The sequence below is a fragment of the Lepidochelys kempii genome, chromosome 23 (assembly GCF_965140285.1).
Source record: "Lepidochelys kempii isolate rLepKem1 chromosome 23, rLepKem1.hap1, whole genome shotgun sequence".
NCBI classification, from domain to species: Eukaryota; Metazoa; Chordata; order Testudines; family Cheloniidae; genus Lepidochelys; species Lepidochelys kempii.
Genome location: NC_136402.1, coordinates 15,208,195 through 15,230,254, shown reverse-complemented (window position 1 = coordinate 15,230,254; position 22,060 = coordinate 15,208,195). Strand labels below are relative to the sequence as shown.

Below are 22,060 nucleotides of genomic sequence, written 5' to 3'. Positions count from 1 at the left end.
GGGGAATCTGGGGTGACAGGAGGGCTCGGGGTGACAGGAGGGCTCAGGGTGGGGGGGGTCTCCTTTACCACCGCACCCCCCCCCCCGCTGGGTTGTATTTCCATGCCGCGGGGGCGGCAGCTGCAGCAAATAAAGACTTGAAAACAACCCCGGGTCTGAGTGTCTCGCGCGCCCCCCCCAGGAACCCCCCTCCATTAAGCCCCATTCCCCAGCCCCCTTGACCCCCATTTCCCAAGCCCCGGGGGCCCCCATTCCCCCGCCGCCCTTGACCCCCATTTCCCAGCCCCCGGGGGCCCCCATTCCCCCGTCGCCCTTCACCCCCATTCCCCAGCCCCTGGGAGCCCCCATTCCCCCGCTGCCCTTGACCCCCATTTCCCAGCCCCCGGGGACCCTCATTCCCCCGCCGCCCTTGACCCCCATTTCCCAGCCCCCGGGGACCCTCATTCCCCCGCTGCCCTTGACCCCCATTTCCCAGCCCCCGGGGACCCTCATTCCCCCGCCGCCCTTGACCCCCATTTCCCAGCCCCCGGGGGCCCCCATTCCCCCGCCGCCCTTCACCCCCATTTCCCAGCCCCTGGGGGCCCCCATTGACCCCCATCCTCCCTGCGAGAAGTCTGTCCCCAGCGGGGCGGGGGGGGCAGCTGTGTTGGGGGGGTTACCTGGGGCCAGCCGCCGCGCCCCCCACGGCTGAGCCGCGCCCCGTCGCCAGGTCACCGCGGGGCCAATGATTAACCGGGCCGGGCCGGGCCGGGCGACGCGTTTCCTCCTTCCCGGAGCGGCCGGACCATGGAGCCGCGCTGGGCGCAGACTGGCCGGGATGGCCCAGGTGAGGAGCCTCTCCCCCCCCCCCAACCACCGTCCCGAGTCACCCGGACTCCTGGGTCCCCCCCCAAACACCCCATAACCCGGATTCCTGGGTCCCCGCCCCCGAGTCACCCGGACTCCTGGGTCCCTGCCCCTCCCTCCTCTGGTGTCACCCGGACTCCTGGGTCCCGTCCCCAGCAGCCCCACCCCACGACTCACCCGGATTCCTGGGTCCAGCCCCTCCCCCCGGAGTCACCTGGACTCCTGGGTCCCGTCCCCAGCAGTGCTCCCCCTGCAGTAACCTGGACTCCTGGGTCCCATCTCCAAAAGACACAGCCCCTCCCCACGCCCATCACCCGGATTCCTGTGTCCCATCCCCAGTGTGCAGCCCCACCCCTCCCCCCAAATAATCTGGACTCCAGGGTCCCATCCCAGCAGGCAGCCCCCGACCAGTTACTCAGACTCCTGGGTCCCATCTCCTGAAGCTAGGGCTACCCCAGACAGTAGCCCGGACTCCTGGGTCCCCTCCCATCCCTGGGTCAGTAAGTGCGGGGAGGGAGGGTGCTGAATCTCTCCCCCGCTCACCCCACTTGCTCCCTCCCCAGATGATGATGACTGGGGCCAGCAGCAGCCCCCCTCATCCCTCTTCCTCCAGCTGCCAAGCAACGCGACCCTGCGTTTCCGTGGCAACGTGGCCAAGGCCTGGGGGGCTGCGCTGGATGAGGGAGAGCCCCCAGGGGCCCCCCAGGAGCGGGATGGGGAAGGAGCCAGGGAGCAGGAGTCGGTTCCCCTGAAACAGCTGCCGCTCTGCATGGCGGAGAAACGAATACTCAGGTAACCCCCCTGCACAGGGCAGGACGCCTGGGTTCCTTTCTGGCTCTGGGAGGGGAGGGGGGCTAGTGGTTAGAGGGGGGGACTGGGAGCCAGGACTCCTGGGTTCTCTCCCCAGCTCTGGGAGGGCCACAGGGGTTTGGGGGGGGCTGAGGTCTCACCCCCATCCCTCTCCCCACCAGGCTCCGGGAGCAGCGGGTCGCCTGGAAACGGAGCCGCTGGGAGCAGTGGCAGGTGGGGATGCGGCACCTGTGGGGACAGGTGAGGGGCGCCCTGCTGTACGCCCAGGTGTGGAGGGGCTCGCTGCACCGCATCGAAGGTAGGACCCCTTTCCCTGCGGCCCAGGTCCCCCTCCCTGCTGAGAGCGACCCTCCACTCTGAGTCCCAGGGTCCCCCCTCCCTGCTGAGATCGACTCCCCCCCCCGAGTCCCAGGGTCCCCCCTCCCTGCTGAGATCGACTCCCCCCCCCGAGTCCCAGGGTCCCCCCTCCCTGCTGAGAGCAACCCTCCACTCTGAGTCCCAGGGTCCCACCTCCCCCGCTGAGATCGACTCCCCCCCCCGAGTCCTGTGGTCCCCCCTCCCTGCTGAGAGCGACCCTCCACTCTGAGTCCCAGGGTCCCACCTCCCCCGCTGAGATCGACCCCCCCCCCCCCCCCCGAGTCCTGTGGTCCCCCCCTCCCTGCTGAGAGCGACCCTCCACTCTGAGTCCCAGGGTCCCCGCTCCCTGCTGAGATCGACTCCCCCCCCCCGAGTCCCAGGGTCCCCCCTCCCTGCTGAGAGCGACCCTCCACTCTGAGTCCCAGGGTCCCCCCTCCCTGCTGAGATCAACCCCCCCGAGTCCTGTGGTCCCCCCTCCCTGCTGAGAGCGACCCTCCACTCTGAGTCCCAGGGTCCCCCCTCCCTGCTGAGATCAACCCCCCCGAGTCCTGTGGTCCCCCCTCCCTGCTGAGAGCGACCCTCCACTCTGAGTCCCAGGGTCCCCCCCTCCCCCGCTGAGATTGACTCCCCCCCCCGAGTCCCAGGCTCCCCCTCCCTGCTGAGATCAACCCCCCTCTGAGCCCTGTGGTCCCCCCTCCCTGCTGAGTGACCCCCCCACACACCGAGCCCTGTGGTCAGCCTCTGCCTGCGGGTTCAGACTCACTGTCGGGGTGACGCTGCCCTTTCCCCCCAGGTCACTTTGGAACCGGGATCCAGTCGTATTTCAACTTTCTGCGCTTCCTGGTGCTGCTGAACCTGGGGGGGGCCCTGCTCATGGTGGGGTTCGTGGTGGCCCCCAACGCCGCCTTCGAGGGGCTGCAGCTGAACCAGACCCAGCGGGGGCAGAACTCCATGGGTATGGCCGGCCCGGATGCCTGGGTCCCGTCTCCAGTGAGAGAAAGGGGGCGAGAGCCCCCAGAACGGCAGCCTGGATCCCATCCCTATCAAAGGAGATGGGGGAGAAGGGAATCGCCCCCAGAGTGGCAGCCCAGGTCCTATGTCGGGGTGTGTGTGTGACCCACGAGGTTTGGTTTGAGGGGGTCTGTAACGAGGCTGATTCTGGTGGGACCCAATGGAGCGTGCCAAGTCAGGACGAATTGCTTCAAGCAGGGCCGTTACAGCCCAGGGCTGGGGTTTCTGTGCACACCAAGGCAAACCGAACCAGCCAGCCAGAGCGGACTTCGGGTTTGCCCCACTGGCTAACCACAAGTCACACCAGCAATTCCCTTAGACGCTCCAGTTTCCCAGTATCCTCACCAGCGCCACTCGTTATGGGGGCGAATGGTTATGAAAACCAAGACCCCAGTGAAAGAAAAGAGGTTCTCTCGATCCCAAAGGACCGAGCCGCAGAGCCCGGTCAATATACAAAGCAGATCTTACCCACAAATCACACTGTTGCCAACCCTTCAGAATCTAAAATCTAAAGGTTTATTCATAAAAGGAGAAAGAAAGAGCTGAGAGCGAGAAGTGGTTAAATGGAGTCAATGACATCCAGTGATGGCAAAGTTCTTGGTTCAGGCTTGTTGCAGTGATGGCAGAAACTGCAGGTTCAAAGCAAGTCTCTGGAGAACATCCCCAGCTGGGATGGGTCATCGGTCCTTGGTTCAAAGCTTCAGTGTAGCAAAGTCCCGCCAGAGGTGTGAAGCAGGACTGAAGACAAGATGGAGACATCAGCCCTTTAGAGTCTTTTCCACGTGTAAGAACCCCTCTTTGTTCTTACTGTGGAAAATTACAGCAAAATGGAGTTTGGCGTCACATGGGCAAGTCCCGGCCTACCTTGCTGAGTCCCAAGGTGTGTCTGCCTTCTCTCAATGGGTCACTTGTGTCGCTGATGGTCCTTAATGGGCCATCCCGCAGGCTAGGCAGAGCTGACACCAGCTTGTCTGGGGCGTCACCCAGAAGCACAGCATAAGTGTGAAATACAGACAGGATAGATTTCAGAACAGCAGCCCTGTTAGTCTGTATCCTCAAAAAGAACAGGAGGACTTGTGGCACCTTAGAGACTAACAAATTTATTTGAGCTTAAGCTTTCGTGGGCTAAAACCCACTTCATCAGATGCATAGAATGGAACATATAGTCAGAAGATATGTATACACGCAGAGAGCATGAAAAGGTGGAAGTACCCAGACCAACTGAAAGAGGCTAAATAATTAAGAGGAGCGATTATCAGCAGGGGAAAATAAACTTTTGAAGTGATAATCAAGATGGCCCATTTCGGACAGTTGACCCGACGTGTGAGGATACTTAACATGGGGGAAAGATTCAATATGTGTAATGACAGAGACTGGGAATGGCTCAGTCATGACACTAATTGAATCTTTCCCCCATGTTAAGTATCCTCACACCTTTGGGTCAGCTGTCCGAAATGGGCCATCTTGATTATCACTTCAAAAGTTTATTTTCCCCTGCTGATAATCGCTCCTCTTAATTAATTTGCCTCTTTCAGTTGGTCTGGGTACTTCCACCTTTTCATGCTCTCTGTATGTATATATATCTTCTGACTACATGTTCCATTCTATGCATCTGATGAAGTGGGTTTTAGCCCACGAAAGCTTAAACTCAAATAAATGTGTTAGTCTCTCAGGTGCCACAAGTCCTCCTGTTCTTTAGACAGTGTAGAGCCAATATTCATCACTTTACAAAAATGATACACACATATAGACCTCATACTCATAACCAGTAAACCCCAACCTTGTCTTAGACACCTTACTTGACTCCCTTTATACAAGATTTGGTGCCACTACAGGTCCTTGGTTGCAACAATGTTCTGTACGGTCCCAGATTATGTCAATAACGTCACAGGGTCTCACCCCTTTTCTCCCCCCCACTCACAGTGAACAGAAGCTGCCTGCAGTACGACCCCACTGAGCGGGGCCTGGTCAGCTACTTCACCTACCTCATGGACCTGCTCTCTGGGACGGTGAGAGCCCGGCTCGTGGCCCCCCAGCCCCAAGCGCCTCAGCTCCGCCCCCAGCCCCCCATGCCTCAGTTCCTCCCCCCAGCCCCCTCAGCTCCGCCCCAGCCCCTTGCACCCACAGCTCTGTTCCAGCCCCCCGCACCTCAGCTCCACCTCCCCAGTACCTCAGCTCTGCCCCCTGCCCCCCACACCTCAGCTCCAGCCCCCAGCTCTGTCCCCCACCCCGAGCTCCTTCCCAGCCCCCCCAGCTCTGCCCCCAGCCCCCTGCACCTCAGCTCCACCCCTCAGTCCCCCAGCTCTGCCTCCTGCCCTCCATGCCTCAGCTCCGCCCCCAGCCCCCGCACCTCAGCTCCACCCCCCAGTCCCCTAGCTCTGCCCCCCAGCCCCCACACCATCAGCTCCTCCCCAGCTCCCCCCCAGCCCCCATGTCTCAGCTCCGCCCCCAGCCCCCCCAGCTCCACCCCTAGCCCCACCAGCTCTGCCCCCAGCCCCCCGGGCCTCAGTTCTTCTCCCCAGGCCCCTCAGCTCCGCCCCCAGCCCCCCGCACCTGAGCTCCACCCCCCAGTCCCCCAGCTCCGCCCTCAGCCCCCCTGCTCCGCCCCTGCACCTCAGCTCCGCCCCCAGCCCCCCCAGCTCCACCCCTAGCCCCACCAGCTCTGCCCCCAGCCCCCCAGGCCTCAGTTCTTCTCCCCAGGCCCCTCAGCTCCGCCCCCAGCCCCCTGTGTCCTCAGCTCCGCCCCCAGCCCCCCGCACCTGAGCTCCGTCCCCCAGCTCCGCCCCCTGCCCCCTGTGTCCTCAGCTCCGCCCCCAGCCCCCCGCACCTGAGCTCCACCCCCCAGGCCCCTCAGCTCCGCCCCCAGCCCCCTGTGTCCTCAGCTCCGCCCCCAGCCCCCCGCACCTGAGCTCCGCCCCCAAGTCCCCCAGCTCCGCCCCCTGCCCCCTGTGTCCTCAGCTCCGCCCCCAGCCCCCCGCACCTGAGCTCCACCCCCCAGGCCCCTCAGCTCCGCCCCCAGCCCCCTGTGTCCTCAGCTCCGCCCCCAGCCCCCCGCACCTGAGCTCCACCCCCCAGTCCCCCAGCTCCGCCCCCTGCCCCCTGTGTCCTCAGCTCCGCCCCCAGCCCCCCGCACCTGAGCTCCACCCCCCAGGCCCCTCAGCTCCGCCCCCAGCCCCCTGTGTCCTCAGCTCCGCCCCCAGCCCCCCGCACCTGAGCTCCACCCCCCAGTCCCCCACCTCTGCCCCCTGCCCCCCCATGCCATCAGCTCCTCCCCAGCCCCCTTCATGTGTCCCCTACAAATCGAAGCTGGCCCCAATTCCCCAGATCAGTTTGTCACATTCCCAGTCCCAGCCCTGGGGCCGGATGGGAGCCGGCGCCCCCTGGAGGAGACCCCCCCCCCCCCGCTGAGGCTGTGTCTCTTTCAGGGGTTCATGGAGCTCACACACCTGTTCTACGGTTATTACCAAAACTCGGCCGTGGATTTCGTGGGCTTCTCCTATAACATCCCCCTGGCCTATCTGCTGAGCGTCTTGGGCTACTTCTCCGTCTGCCTCCTCTGGATCGTCCACCGGTGAGTCACTTCCCAGGTGCCCCCGCGGGGGGCCAGCCCCCACCCCGCCCCAGAGGGGCCGCGTCCCAACGCCGGGCGAGGGGGTCCCCGGGTACCCAGCCCCCGCCCCGCCCCAGAGGGGCCGCGTCCCAGTGCCGGGCGAGGGGTCCCCGTATACCCAGCCCCCACCCCGCCCCAGAGGGGCCGCGTCCCAGCGCCGGGCGAGGGGTCCCCGGGTAACCAGCCCCTGCCCCGCCCCAGAGGGGCCGCGTCCCAGCGCCGGGCGAGGGTCCCCGTATACCCAGCCTCCGCCCCGCCCCAGAGGGGCCTTGTCCCAGCGCCGGGCGAGGGTCCCCGTATACCCAGCCCCCGCCCCGCCCCAGAGGGGCTGCGTCCCAGCGCCGGGTGAGGGGTCCCCGGGTAACCAGCCCCTGCCCCGCCCCAGAGGGGCCGCGTCCCAGCGCCGGGCGAGGGTCCCCGTATACCCAGCCTCCGCCCCGCCCCAGAGGGGCCTTGTCCCAGCGCCGGGCGAGGGTCCCCGTATACCCAGCCCCCGCCCCGCCCCAGAGGGGCCGCGTCCCAGCGCCGGGCGAGGGGTCCCTGTGTAACCAGCCCCTGCCCCGCCCCAGAGGGGCCGCGTCCCAACGCCGGGCGAGGGGGTCCCCGGGTACCCAGCCCCCGCCCCGCCCCAGAGGGGCCGCGTCCCAGCGCCGGGCGAGGGGTCCCCGTATACCCAGCCCCCGCCCCGCCCCAGAGGGGCCGCGTCCCAACGCCGGGCGAGGGGTCCCCGTATACCCAGCCCCCGCCCCGCCCCAGAGGGGCCGCGTCCCAACGCCGGGCGAGGGGTCCCCGTATACCCAGCCTCCGCCCCGCCCCAGAGGGGCCGCGTCCCAGCGCCGGGTGAGGGGTCCCCGGGTAACCAGCCCCTGCCCCGCCCCAGAGGGGCCGCGTCCCAGCGCCGGGCGAGGGTCCCCGTATACCCAGCCTCCGCCCCGCCCCAGAGGGGCCTTGTCCCAGCGCCGGGCGAGGGTCCCCGTATACCCAGCCCCCGCCCCGCCCCAGAGGGGCCGCGTCCCAGCGCCGGGCGAGGGTCCCCGTATACCCAGCCTCTGCCCCGCCCCAGAGGGGCCTTGTCCCAGCGCCGGGCGAGGGTCCCCGTATACCCAGCCCCCGCCCCGCCCCAGAGGGGCCGCGTCCCAGCGCCGGGCGAGGGTCCCCGTATACCCCACCTCCCGCCCCGTCCCAGAGGGGTCGCGTCCCAGCGCCGGGTGAGGGGTCCCCGTATACCCAGCCCCCGCCCCGCCCCAGAGGGGCCGCGTCCCAGCGCCGGGCGAGGGGTCCCCGTATACCCAGCCCCCGCCCCGCCCCAGAGGGGCCGCGTCCCAGCGCCGGGCGAGGGTCCCCGTATACCCAGCCTCCGCCCCGCCCCACAGGGGCCTTGTCCCAGCGCCGGGCGAGGGTCCCCGTATACCCAGCCCCCGCCCCGCCCCAGAGGGGCCGCGTCCCAGCGCCGGGCGAGGGTCCCCGTATACCCCACCTCCCGCCCCGTCCCAGAGGGGTCGCGTCCCAGCGCCGGGTGAGGGGTCCCCGTATACCCAGCCCCCGCCCCGCCCCAGAGGGGCCGCGTCCCAACGCCGGGCGAGGGGTCCCCGTATACCCAGCCCCCGCCCCGCCCCAGAGGGGCCGCGTCCCAGCGCCGGGCGAGGGGTCCCTGTGTAACCAGCCCCTGCGCCCCACCCCAGAGCTGGCTGCACTTTGCCATCTCTGGGGGGCCGTCACCCTGCGCTCTCCCCCCAGGGCCGTCCACCTCCTGAAGCGCAGCCTGGTCGGTGAGAACTGGGAGCTCAGCACCTACAGCCACAAGGTCTTCGCCGGCTGGGATTTCTGCCTGGCGCCAGGCACCGCAGCGGCCATGAAACACAACAGCCTCCGCTACGAGCTGCGGGTGAGGCCAGCAGGGGGCGCAGGGCTGGGGTGCGGGGCAGCCGGGTCGGGGGGCGAGTGGGGGGGGACACTGAGGTACAGGCAGGCTGGGAATGGACAGGGGCTCTGGGGTGCGGGGCTGGAGGGTGTGATTGGGGGCTGGTGGGGAGGGAGATGGGGTGGGGGGCTGGGGGACTGCATGGGGCGGATGGGTGGATTGCGGGAGAAGGGGGGGGCTGGGGCAGGAAGGGGGGCCGCTGTGTGGAGTGAGAGGCACGGCTGGGGGGGGTGGAGAGGGGCCTGGCTGGGGTGGGGGGCTGCCCTGACGCGCGTCTCTCCCAGATGGACCTGGAGGAACAGACCCTGCGGCGGCTCATGGCCCAGCGCAGCCCGGGCCAGCGACTCGCCCTCTTCAGCCTGCGCGGGGCCCTCAACCTGCTGGTGCTGGGGCTGCTGGGGGCGGCTTTCTACGGCGTCTACCGGGCCACCGAGTACTCGCAGCGGGCCCAGGTACCCGGCCCCTGGCTCCCACCCGCAGCCCCCGTGCGGCCCGCGCCCCTCGCTCCCGCCCCGGGGCCCCCACGCCCCTCGCCCGCGGCCCCCGCGCCCCTCGCTTCCGACCCGCGGCCCCCGCCCCTCGCTCCCGACCCGCGGCCCCCGCGCCCCTCGCTCCCGACTCGCGGCCCCCGCGCCCCTCGCTCCCGCCCCGGGGCCCCCACGCCCCTCGCCCGCGGCCCCCGCGCCCCTCGCTCCCGACCCGCGGCCCCCGCGCCCCTCGCTCCCGCCCCGGGGCCCCCACGCCCCTCGCCCGCGGCCCCCGCGCCCCTCGCTTCCGACCCGCGGCCCCCGCCCCTCGCTCCCGACCCGCGGCCCCCGCGCCCCTCGCTCCCGACCCGCGGCCCCCCGCGCCCCTCGCTCCCGCCCCGGGGCCCCCACGCCCCTCGCCCGCGGCCCCCGCGCCCCTCGCTCCCGACCCGCGGCCCCCGCGCCCCTCGCTCCCGACCCGCGGTCCCCGCGCCCCTCGCCCGCGGCCCCCGCCCCTCGCTCCCGACCCGGGGCCCCCGCGCTCCTCGCCCGCGGCCCCCGCGCCCCTCGCTCCCGACCCGCGGTCCCCGCGCCCCTCGCCCGCGGCCCCCGCCCCTCGCTCCCGACCCGGGGCCCCCGCGCCCCTCGCCCGCGGCCCCCGCGCCCCTCGCTCCCGACCCGCGGCCCCCGCGCCCCTCGCTCCCGACCCCCGCGCCCCTCGCTCCCGACCCGCGGCCCCCGCGCCCCTCGCTCCCGACCCCGGGCCTCCGCGCCCCTCGCCCGCGGCCCCCGCCCCTCGCTCCCGACCCGCGGCCCCCGCGCCCCTCGCCCGCGGCCCCCGCGCCCCTCGCTTCCGACCCGCGGCCCCCGCGCCCCTCGCTCCCGACCCGCGGTCCCCGCGCCCCTCGCCCGCGGCCCCCGCGCCCCTCGCTCCCGCCCCGGGGCCCCCACGCCCCTCGCCCGCGGCCCCCGCGCCCCTCGCTCCCGCCCCGGGGCCCCCACGCCCCTCGCCCGCGGCCCCCGCGCCCCTCGCTCCCGACCCGCGGCCCCCGCGCCCCTCGCTCCCGACCCGCGGCCCCCGCGCCCCTCGCTCCCGACCCAGGGCCCCCGCGCCCCTCGCTCCCGACCCGCGGCCCCCGCGCCCCTCGCTCCCGACCCAGGGCCCCCGCGCCCCTCGCTTCCGACTTGGGTCCCCCGCGCCCCTCGCTCCCGACCCGCGGCCCCTGTGCGGCCCGCGCCCCTCGCTCCTGACCTGGGGCCCCTGCGCCCCTCGCCCGCGGCCCCCACGCCCCTCGCTCCCGACCCCTGGCCTCCGTGCCCCTCGCTCCCGACCCGCGGCCCCCACACCCCTCGCTCCTGCGGTCGCCCGTGTCCCCTTCCATGGGGGGCAGTGGTGCTATCCCAGCTGCCAGCCCTTCAGCTGCTCGGCTCCCCACAAGGGACTTGGGGGGAGGGGATTCTGCTCTGACCCCTGGTGACCCCTCCCCCCCCTCCGCAGCAGGACACCAGCCCGGGGCAGCAAGGACTGGTCTTGGGGCTGCTGGTGGCCTATCTGCCCTCCATAGTGATCACGGCCGCCAACCAGCTGGTGCCGCTGGCCTTCGGGCTGCTGGTGCGCCTGGAGAGATACCCGCTCAGCCTGGAGATCCGGCTCACCCTGCTGAGGTACCGGGGGGCAGCCAGGGCTGTGCCCTACCCCAGGGGCAGCTCTGGGGGAGGGGTCCCCGTGTACCAGCCCCCGCCCCACCCCCATGGGCAGCGCCGGGCGAGGGGTCCCCGTGTACCAGCCCCCAGCCCCCGTGGGCAGCGCCGGGCGAGGGGTCCCCGTGTAACCGCCCCCGCCCCACCCCCAGGGGCAGCGCCGGGCGAGGGGTCCCCGTGTACCAGCCCCCAACCCCCGTGGGCAGCGCCGGGCGAGGGGTCCCCGTGTACCAGCCCCCAACCCCCGTGGGCAGCGCCGGGCGAGGGGTCCCCGTGTAACCGCCCCTGCCCCACCCCCAGGGACAGCGCCGGGCGAGGGGTCCCCGTATACCAGCCCCCAACCCCCGTGGGCAGCGCCGGGCGAGGGGTCCCCGTGTAACCGCCCCCGCCCCACCCCCAGGGACAGCGCCGGGCGAGGGGTCCCCGTGTACCAGCCCCCAACCCCCGTGGGCAGCGCCGGGCGAGGGGTCCCCGTGTACCAGCCCCCATCCCCCGTGGGCAGCGCCTGGCGAGGGGTCCCCGTGTACCAGCCCCCAACCCCCGTGGGCAGCGCCGGGCGAGGGGTCCCCGTGTACCAGCCCCCAACCCCCGTGGGCAGCGCCGGGCGAGGGGTCCCCGTGTACCAGCCCCCATCCCCCGTGGGCAGCGCCTGGCGAGGGGTCCCCGTGTACCAGCCCCCAGCCCCCGTGGGCAGCGCCGGGCGAGGGGTCCCCGTGTACCAGCCCCCAGCCCCCGTGGGCAGCGCCGGGCGAGGGGTCCCCGTGTACCAGCCCCCAGCCCCCGTGGGCAGCGCCGGGCGAGGGGTCCCTGTGTACCAGCCCCCGCCCCACCCCCAGGGACAGCGCCGGGCGAGGGGTCCCCGTGTACCAGCCCCCATCCCCCGTGGGCAGCGCTGGGCGAGGGGTCCCCGTGTACCAGCCCCCATCCCCTGTGGGCAGCGCTGGGCGAGGGGTCCCCGTGTACCAGCCCCCGCCCCACCCCCAGGGACAGCGCTGGGCGAGGGGTCCCCGTGTACCAGCCCCCGCCCCACCACCAGGGACAGCGCTGGGCGAGGGATCCCCGTGTACCAGCCCCCATCCCCCGTGGGCAGCGCCGGGCGAGGGGTCCCCGTGTACCAGCCCCCATCCCCCGTGGGCAGCGCCGGGCGAGGGGTCCCCGTGTACCAGCCCCCGCCCCACCCCCGTGGGCAGCGCCGGGTGAGGGGTCCCCGTGTACCAGCCCCCGTGGGCAGCGCCGGGCGAGGGGTCCCCGTGTACCAGCCCCCGCCCCACCCCCAGGGACAGCGCTGGGCGAGGGGTCGCTGTGTACCAGCCCCCGCCCCACCCCCGTGGGCAGCGCCGGGTGAGGGGTCCCCGTGTACCAGCCCCCGTGGGCAGCGCCGGGCGAGGGGTCCCCGTGTACCAGCCCCCGCCCCACCCCCAGGGACAGCGCTGGGCGAGGGGTCGCCGTGTACCAGCCCCCGCCCCACCCCCATGGGCAGCGCCGGGCGAGGGGTCCCCGTGTACCAGCCCCCGCCCCACCCCCAGGGACAGCGCTGGGCGAGGGGTCCCCGTGTACCAGCCCCCATCCCCGTGGGCAGCGCCGGGCGAGGGGTCCCCGTGTACCAGCCCCCATCCCCCGTGGGCAGCCCCGGGTGAGGGGTCCCCGTGTACCAGCCCCCGCCCCACCCCCGTGGGCAGCGCCGGGTGAGGGGTCCCCGTGTACCAGCCCCCGCCCCACCCCCGTGGGCAGCCCCGGGTGAGGGGTCCCCGTGTACCAGTCCCCGCCCCACCCCCGTGGGCAGCCCCGGGTGAGGGGTCCCCGTGTACCAGCCCCCGCCCCACCCCCGTGGGCAGCGCCAGGCGAGGGGTCGCCGTGTACCAGCCCCCGCCCCACCCCCGTGGGCAGCGCCGGGCGAGGGGTCCCCGTGTACCAGCCCCCGCCCCACCCCCAGGGACAGCGCTGGGCGAGGGGTCCCCGTGTACCAGCCCCCATCCCCCGTGGGCAGTGCCGGGCGAGGGGTCCCCGTGTACCAGCCCCCATCCCCCGTGGGCAGCCCCGGGTGAGGGGTCCCCGTGTACCAGCCCCCGCCCCACCCCCGTGGGCAGCGCCAGGCGAGGGGTCGCCGTGTACCAGCCCCCGCCCCACCCCCGTGGGCAGCGCCGGGCGAGGGGTCCCCGTGTACCAGCCCCCGCCCCACCCCCAGGGACAGCGCCGGGCGAGGGGTCCCCGTGTACCAGCCCCCATCCCCCGTGGGCAGCGCTGGGCGAGGGGTCCCTGTGTACCAGCCCCCATCCCCTGTGGGCAGCGCTGGGCGAGGGGTCCCCGTGTACCAGCGCCCGCCCCACCCCCAGGGACAGCGCTGGGCGAGGGGTCGCCGTGTACCAGCCCCCGCCCCACCCCCATGGGCAGCGCCGGGCGAGGGGTCCCCGTGTACCAGCCCCCGCCCCACCCCCAGGGACAGCGCTGGGCGAGGGATCCCCGTGTACCAGCCCCCATCCCCCGTGGGCAGCGCCGGGCGAGGGGTCCCCGTGTACCAGCCCCCATCCCCCGTGGGCAGCGCCGGGCGAGGGGTCCCCGTGTACCAGCCCCCGCCCCACCCCCGTGGGCAGCGCCGGGTGAGGGGTCCCCGTGTACCAGCCCCCGTGGGCAGCGCCGGGCGAGGGGTCCCCGTGTACCAGCCCCCGCCCCACCCCCAGGGACAGCGCTGGGCGAGGGGTCGCTGTGTACCAGCCCCCGCCCCACCCCCGTGGGCAGCGCCGGGTGAGGGGTCCCCGTGTACCAGCCCCCGTGGGCAGCGCCGGGCGAGGGGTCCCCGTGTACCAGCCCCCGCCCCACCCCCAGGGACAGCGCTGGGCGAGGGGTCGCCGTGTACCAGCCCCCGCCCCACCCCCATGGGCAGCGCCGGGCGAGGGGTCCCCGTGTACCAGCCCCCGCCCCACCCCCAGGGACAGCGCTGGGCGAGGGGTCCCCGTGTACCAGCCCCCATCCCCCGTGGGCAGCGCCGGGCGAGGGGTCCCCGTGTACCAGCCCCCATCCCCCGTGGGCAGCCCCGGGTGAGGGGTCCCCGTGTACCAGCCCCCGCCCCACCCCCGTGGGCAGCGCCGGGTGAGGGGTCCCCGTGTACCAGCCCCCGCCCCACCCCCGTGGGCAGCCCCGGGTGAGGGGTCCCCGTGTACCAGCCCCCGCCCCACCCCCGTGGGCAGCCCCGGGTGAGGGGTCCCCGTGTACCAGCCCCCGCCCCACCCCCGTGGGCAGCGCCAGGCGAGGGGTCGCCGTGTACCAGCCCCCGCCCCACCCCCGTGGGCAGCGCCGGGCGAGGGGTCCCCGTGTACCAGCCCCCGCCCCACCCCCAGGGACAGCGCTGGGCGAGGGGTCCCCGTGTACCAGCCCCCATCCCCCGTGGGCAGTGCCGGGCGAGGGGTCCCCGTGTACCAGCCCCCATCCCCCGTGGGCAGCCCCGGGTGAGGGGTCCCCGTGTACCAGCCCCCGCCCCACCCCCGTGGGCAGCGCCAGGCGAGGGGTCCCCGTGTACCAGCCCCCGCCCCACCCCCAGGGACAGCGCTGGGCGAGGGGTCGCCGTGTACCAGCCCCCGCCCCACCCCCAGGGACAGCGCTGGGCGAGGGGTCCCTGTGTACCAGCCCCCATCCCCCGTGGGCAGCGCCGGGCGAGGGGTCCCCGTGTACCAGCCCCCGCCCCACCCCCGTGGGCAGCGCCGGGCGAGGGGTCCCCGTGTACCAGCCCCCATCCCCCGTGGGCAGCGCCGGGCGAGGGGTCCCCGTGTACCAGCCCCCATCCCCCGTGGGCAGCCCCGGGCGAGGGGTCCCCGTGTACCAGCCCCCAGCCCCCGTGGGCAGCGCCGGGCGAGGGGTCCCCGTGTACCAGCCCCCATCCCCCGTGGGCAGCCCCGGGCGAGGGGTCCCCGTGTACCAGCCCCCATCCCCCGTGGGCAGCGCCGGGCGAGGGGTCCCCGTGTACCAGCCCCCATCCCCTGTGGGCAGCGCCGGGCGAGGGGTCCCCGTGTACCAGCCCCCATCCCCCGTGGGCAGCGCCGGGCGAGGGGTCCCCGTGTACCAGCCCCCATCCCCCGTGGGCAGCGCCGGGCGAGGGGTCCCCGTGTACCAGCCCCCAGCCCCCGTGGGCAGCGCCGGGCGAGGGGTCCCCGTGTACCAGCCCCCAGCCCCCGTGGGCAGCGCTGGGCGAGGGGTCCCCTTCTAACCAGCCCCCCCCCTCCCTGTGGCAGGACCGTGTTCCTGCGTCTCTCCAGCCTCCTCGTTCTCCTCTTCTCCCTCTGGACCCAGATCACCTGCCACGGGGACCCCGCTGCCGATTCCTGCAGGATCTGCCACTACAACCACCAGCAGCACCCGGTCAGCGCAGGACGCCTGGGTTCTCTCCCGGCTCGGGGGGGGCAGTGGGGTCTGGTGGCTGGAGCGCGGCGGGGGAGCCGGGAGCCCGGACGCCTGGGTTCTCTCCCAGCTCGGGGGGGGGGCAGTGGGGTCTGGCGGCTGGAGCGCAGTGGGGGAGCCGGGAGCCCGGACGCCTGGGTCCTGTGGCCGTGTGGGGTGCTGACACGTCCCGTCCCGTCCCCCCCGCAGTGCTGGGAGACGAGCGTGGGGCAGGAGATGTACAAGCTGCTGGTGTTCGACCTGCTTGTGCTGCTGTTGGTGCTGCTGCTGGTGGAGTTCCCCCGCAAGTGAGAGATGGGCTGGGGGGGCGGGATCCGCACTGGGGTGGGGGTGGGGCTGGGGGGAGGTGGGATCCGCACTGGGGTGGGGGTGGGGGGTCGGTGGGCTGGGGGGGTGGGATCCGCACTGGGGTGGGGGTGGGGTGGTCGGTGGGCTGGGGGGGGTGGGATCCGCACTGGGGTGGGGGGTCGGTGGGCTGGGGGGGAGGTGGGATCCGCACTGGGGTGGGGGGTCAGTGGACTGGGGGGAGGTGGGATCCGCACTGGGGTGGGGGTGGGGGGGTCAGTGGGCTGGCGGGGAGGTGGGATCCGCACTGCGGGGGGGTGGGGGTGGGATCTGTTCTAGGGGTGGATGGGAATCAGTGGCCATATAAGGGGGGTCCCGGGGCGAGTGGGTTGGCTCTGGGGTTTGGGGCTCAGGCCAGAGGGGAGTTGTGACGAAGTGGGACTGTTCTTGATGTTTCCTCCGAGTGGTGTGGGGGTGCCTCGGTTTCCCCTAGGCAGTCCTTGGGTGTCTAGGGGGTGGGGTAAGGGTGTATGATCGTTGCAGAGCCCTAGAGGGCAGGTGTGTGCAGGGGTCTGGACACAGAGAAGGGCCGACACCCTGTTTCCTGGCCACTGATGGCCTGGGCCCTTCCCCCCTGCAAGGTGAGAGCTAAAGGGTTGGAGAACAAAGGAATCAGGTGGCCTCCTGGCCCGGGAAAGGGACAAAGCCCAGAGGAGGAGGGGCTGGAGGGAGTTTCAGTTTGGGGCTGGCTGGGGACATGGAGTGAAGGGCAGACATGGTTGTCTGGCTCCCTGCCCCCCAAAATGGACCCAGCTGAGGGGTCCTGTTCTCTGCACCTACAAGCTCTGTGTTAGACCATGTTCCTGTCGTCTAATAAACCTTCTGTTTTACTGGCTGGCTGAGAGTCACGTCTGACTGCGGAGTTGGGGGGCAGGACCCTCTGGCTTCCCCAGGATACCTGCCTGAGCGGACTCGCTGGGGGAAGCGCACGGAGGGGCAGAGGAGGCTGAATGCTCCGAGGTCAGACCCAGGAAGGTGGAAGCCGGGTGAGCTGTGTGTCCTGCAGACAGGCTGCTCACAGGAAGGCGACTGCCCCAGAGTCCTGACTGGCTTCATGGGGAGCAGGTCCAGAGCATCGCCCAGGGACTCCGTGACAACTGGTGGCAGCGGTGGGATCTACTGCACCCCGTGGACGGCGCTTCCTGCAGTAAGTGACTGGGGAGCAGTAAAACGAAGGGGGATTGACGGGGACCAGGTGTGCTGAAGATTCAGAGAGAGACGGTTTCAGGGGGCGGTTAACTCCTGGAAGTGTGTGACCAGAGAGAAGGACTTTTGCAGTAACAGGGTCCCCCGGGGGATTGCAGCGAGCGGTCCCAGGGGCGGAGGAGTCTGCAGCTCGACCCTGGCAAAGAGGTGGTGACCTCGAGAAGGGCTGGCACCCTCGGGGTTTTTCCTGGAAACCGTGGGGAGCTGAGAGCACACAGGCCTGTGAGTCCACAACAACTTGGGAAGAGCGGAGTGACGGCCTGTCACTGTCTCCTTAAGAAGGACATTGTAACCCTGTGCAGAAAGAGAGGGTTGAGCACTGGAAAGTTCACCAAAGCACAGTTAATCGTGCAGCTGGAGGAGGATGACCGCTCTAAGGAGCAGATTTCTGACCCCAAATGGGGCTATAGCAGGATCTGGGAGCAGCTGGAGTGGGAGCCAGGCATCCCCAAGACTCCTGTCCCCGACCAGACGAGGGTCTTCACGATCGGCTTCCCCATCGGGGGATCGGAGACGGACGGGATTGGAGCTGAGTCCGAGAGAGCAAGAGGACTGTGGGAGACAGCGAGAGCCCGAGAAAGAGCTGCAGAAGCAGCAGCAGCATGAACTGGCGGTGGGGGAGCAGAGAGGCCTAGGGGACCCCCCAGGGGTGAGTGGGGATAGACCCCGGGGGGCCAGTTCCGCAGGGAACCTCGAGAGTAAATTGCTGCCCCTGGTTAAGGAGGCGGGGGATGTGGATGCCACCTCACTGCCTTTGAGCAGGCTGGAGATTTGAACCAGGGGACCCTGCGGAAAAGCCCCGGTGTCTAGCTCCCTTGCTGGGCCCCAAGGCCATCGACTCCGTCAGCCAGATGGGTGGGGTGGTGGACAGGCTCCCACTCCTGACCCCAACCTATATGTCTGTGTGGAGTTTCCTGGGGCCAGGCCCCTGGGACCCCCAGTGGGAGCGGAAGGTGATGGTCAATGGGGAGACATTCCTGGGGTGGCGAGATCCGGGGACAGAGAGAACTGTTGTCAGGCCCTGGGTGGTGCAGCCTCAGAGGCTGAGGGGCTGGGTGAGCTGGGTGAGGGTCCCAGGGATGAAGCCCCTCGCCCTGCCTATGGCCCAGATCCCTGTGCAGACCCAGGAGGGGTGGGGCTGGCTGGCCGTTGGGGTGCACCAGGATACCAGCTGCGAGACCCTGTTGTGGGGTGACTGTGTCTCTTTGGGACAGGATCCAGGCCCTGTTCCTGTAACTGCCAAGGGTTTGAATTTGAACCCAGGGGAAACCGAGGCACCCCCACACCACTCGGAGGAAACATCAAGAACAGTCCCACTTCGTCACAGGAGTGGGGAGCTGGGGGACAACGACTGGGGTTGGAGGCAGGGCTAGTGCTGGGGTGGGGGGAGCTGGGCTCAGAGCAGTCTCCTCCACCCTTCACCCCCTCCTGCTCCCCCCAGGCTGCTGGTGACCCACGGCCCTGCCCCCCTGGCCCGGCTGTTGGGGCAGCAGGAGTTCCTGGTGCCCCCCAACGTGCTGGACCTGGTGTACAGCCAGACCGTGTGCTGGGTCGGCACCGCCTTCTCCCCCCTGCTGCCCCTGCTCCACGCCGCCAAATTCATCCTGTTTTTCTACCTCAAGAAGGTGAGAGCCCGGATGCCTGGGTCCTCTCCCCGCCTCGGGGAGGGGGGTCTAGTGGTGAGAGCGGGGGAGAAGGGGCGGGCGGGACTGGGAGCTCGGACACCTGGGTCCTCTCCTGAGGGGGCCTAGTTGGCGGGGGAGGGACTGGGAGCTCGGACGCCTGGGTCCTCTCCCGGGAGGGGGGCAAGTGGTGAGCGCGGAGGGGTGGAGGGACTGGGAGCTCGGACGCCTGGGTCCTCTCCCGGGAGGGGGGCAAGTGGTGAGCGCGGAGGGGTGGAGGGACTGGGAGCTCGGACGCCTGGGTCCTCTCCCGGGATGGGGAGGGGGGGCTGTCTGGTGGCTCAGCGCCCCGGGTTCACGTCTGTCTCGTCACCCCCCAGCTCACCCTGTTCTCGAACTGCCGCCCGGCCGACCGCACCTTCCGCGCCTCTATCTCCAGCTTCTTCTTCCTGCTGGTTCTGCTGCTGGGCCTGGCCATCGCCTGGGTGCCCCTGCTGTACAGCGTCTTTGTGTGAGTGCCCCCCTGCCCCCTGGATCCCCCCCGCCTGGGCCCCCTCCCCCAGGGTCCCCTGCCCCCCTCCCCCAGCCCCCTGGGGTCCCCTGCTCCCCTCAGCCAGCCTCCCAGCTCCTCTGGATTCCACCCCGGCCTGGCCCCCAGCCTCCCCTTGCCCAGCCCCCCGGCTCCTGGGGTTCCCTTCCCCCTTCCCCCGGTCCCCCAGGGTCCCCTGCCCTCCTCACCCAGCCCATCACCTCCCGGGTTCCCTCACCCAGCCCCCTGGGTTCCCCTGGTCCCCTCACCCAGCCTCCCAGCCCCCCAGCTCCTGGGGTTCCCTTCCCCCTTCCCCCAGCCCCCCCAGGGTCTCCTGCCCCCTTCACCCAGGCCCCTGGTATCCCCCACCCCTCGTCCATTCCCAGGGTGCCCCACCGCTCTCACTCAGTTCCCCTGGGGTCCCCTGTCCCCTTCTCCCACCTCCCCAGCCCTCCTCGCCCACACCTCTAGCTCCTTGGGGTCTGCTGCCGCACCTCACCCAGCCCTCCAGGGTCCTCCCCCCCAGCATGACAAACCCCCTTATCCTCCTCCCTCCCCGTCCCCCGCCCGGGGCGCTGTGTCTGCTTCCCTGACTTGGACTTGGTTCCCCGCCCCCCAACTCACTCTCTCTCCCCCCCACAGCCTCCAGCCCTCCCAGGCCTGTGGCCCGTTCCGGGGTGAGCCGACCATGTGGAGCACCCTCTGGGTGGCCATCGACACCCTGCCCCTCGTGGCCAGGGAGTTCCTGCAGTTTGTGGGCTCGCTGGCCTTCGCTGTGCCGCTATTCCTGCTGCTGTGGTGAGGGGCCTCCGGGGAATCCCCCTGGGCTGGGGGGCGCTAGAGGGGATAGGACACATGGAGGGGGGGTCTGATGCCAGGCAGCAGGGACATGGAGACACACAGAGAGCAGGGGCCCATCCCCTCCATGCGGGGGCGAGAGGGGAGGATGGACGGACGCAGAGCAGAGCTTGTCCCCGCCAGCAGGGGGCAGCAGGGACGGACAGACACGCACGCACACAACTTCCGGGCTGCCCCTGACCCCACCTCTCACTCACTGTCTAACCCCCTCCTGGCTTTTCTCTTCCCATCCCACAACCGCAGCATCCTCATGTTCTACCTGATGGCCCTGGATCATTCCTACAGCTGCCTGGTGAAGGAACTCAAAGGGCAGCTGCGCCTGGTGAGTGATGTCCCGGAGCCATGGGGCTTTTTGCCACTGGGGGGAGCCGGCTCCCATCTGGGATCGCCGTTAGCCGGTGGGACTCCTTGCCACAAGACGATCCTGGGCCTGGCGGGGTGGGTTATTGATAGGGAGAAATGAGGAACGGCGTACTCCCTGCTTTGGCCACTAGAGGCTGCCATGTCTCCCTCCTCTGAAGTAGGTGGGAGGTGGGTGGAGGCAGAGCCGGGATACCGGGGTAGATGGGCCCCTGGGCTGGCCCCAGATGGCTGTACTTACCCTCCAGGGTTCCCACCTCTTTTCAACCCTTCTTTTTCCCACAGGAGGGGCAGGATAAGGTCTTCTTAGTGACTCAGATCACAGAGCTCAGCTAAGGAGAGCGCCACCCACAACTCCCGTCCAGTTGATTTGAGGATGACTCTTGGCCCTGCCTTGTCGGACCTGTCCCGCCCCTGCCAGTGTCAGCGATTTGCCTGTGTGCCAAACCCGCCCCCTGCTGGAAGAAAACTACAATAACCTCCAAAGAACCCGGAGCTCGTTCATGGACTGTGTGTAAGAATCACTCGTCTGGTGCTGAGACGTGGCCCCTCTGGGATGGGGTGCGGGGGCTGTTTATACAGATACCTCTCACCTGGTGCTGAGACGTGGCCCCTCTGGAGTGGGGTGTAGGGGCTGGGTATATGGGGACCCCTCGCCTGGCACGGAGACATGACCTCTCTGGGGTGGGGGGTGGGGTTTGGTTATACAGGGACCCCTTGCCGGCAGCTGCTCTTTACCGCCGCCCAGTGACGCTGTTCAGTTTTGGACAGGAAGTGAAGCAGAACCCTGCGTGTGACGGACGTCCCAGGGGGCTTTGCAGGAAGAGGAGGTAGAATTACCTGTGTCCAAAACGGGCGAGGCTGCTGGCCTTCAGGCCCCACTTCTCACACTCTCCATCCTATCCCAGCCTAGCCCCCCGCCCTCCGAACGGAGTAGATAGCAGGTGAACCGGAGTGAATCTCTTGTTGCCGGCTGGCAGCAGAACTCCATTGTCGCACTCCAGGGCAGCTGCATTTGTATTCCCTATCCACCGGTCTGCAGCTGCCACCCCTCTTAGGCGGAGACCCGCGTCTCTCCCTCCCTCCTTGTCCAGGCTCTGATTTCACCACACACACACAAACCCGCAAAGAGCGATTGCCATCGACAATAATCGCCATTTACCGCTCGGCCAAGCCAAGGAAACCCTGCTCGGAAACTTAACAGCGTTTGATTTCCTGGGTGTATTTTGAGACGCGATGTTGACAATTTAACGGCTTTTAAAGCTGTGACTTTTTGAGTCTCTAACACCTGCTGTCGATAAATCATTGGCTGACTCCCCCCGTTCTTTGACTCTCCTGTGATTTTCTGCAATTGGGAAAATTTTAAGTCTGAAAAAAAAAAAAGCAAAAAAAAAAAGCTTAAAAATAAAATGCTAGTTTTGGTTTGAAATGATACAATAAAAATTGAATTCTGCCAGGCCCACGTGTAAGTAATCCAGGGGGCGGTGAAGGGTGTGGGGGGAGCTGGTGTGCAGGGCTGGAAGCAAACAGCAGTGGGTTTGTGCCCCCACAGCCACCTCCATTATCTCCGCGTCTGCTCCGTGCCCTCCACCCGGGCTGCATGGGAGGCCGTGTACTTCCGTGCACGCAGGGTGCACAAGATCGGCCACAGGGGGGTGAGAGCAATGGTCCATGTAGCCCAGTATCCCATCTCCGGGGCGGTGCACGGCGCAGGGCAGCTGGGGACAGACGCAGGCCAGTCTTCCCCGCCCGCAGTCGGAGGTGTGGGGAGGCCCCAAGCTGGCGGGCGGGGGGGAGGGGTCGGGACCCGGGGAGGGAAGGATGTAGCCAGCACCTGCATGTAGCCAGCGCCTGGCCCGGCCCCACGTCCTGTGGCGGGGAGTTCCGCAGGCTCGGGGCGTGGGCCATGCAGCTCAGGCGAGGGTGGGGGAGTCTCGGGGTGGGGGGGTCCCGGCAGCAGTGGGGTGGGGATGGGGGATGGGACAGTGGGCCGCTCCCCTCTGGGTGGCGCCAGCCCTGGGGTGGGGG

General features: G+C 70.0%; 1 protein-coding gene across 2 annotated transcripts; it reads left to right on the top strand.

Annotated features, from left to right (window-relative positions):
- The first annotated feature begins 514 nt into the window (after window positions 1–514).
- On the top strand, window positions 515–21,489 carry TMC4 (transmembrane channel like 4). Of its 2 annotated transcripts, none has more exons than XM_073322009.2 (16): window positions 515–826; window positions 1,410–1,638; window positions 1,818–1,954; window positions 2,807–2,968; window positions 4,948–5,033; window positions 6,450–6,595; window positions 8,372–8,519; window positions 8,840–9,007; window positions 10,524–10,687; window positions 14,947–15,073; window positions 15,302–15,399; window positions 18,105–18,288; window positions 18,666–18,796; window positions 19,457–19,612; window positions 19,916–19,994; window positions 20,318–21,489. In XM_073322009.2, the coding sequence occupies exons 1-16, from the start codon at window positions 787–789 to the stop codon at window positions 20,366–20,368; spliced, it is 2,106 nt and encodes a 701-aa protein (XP_073178110.1). In that variant the 5' UTR covers window positions 515–786; the 3' UTR covers window positions 20,369–21,489. The 2 variants fall into 2 exon arrangements, with proteins under 2 accessions (XP_073178110.1, XP_073178109.1); XM_073322008.2 differs by having other exon boundaries at window positions 516–826; window positions 10,521–10,687.
- Window positions 21,490–22,060: the final 571 nt, after the last annotated feature.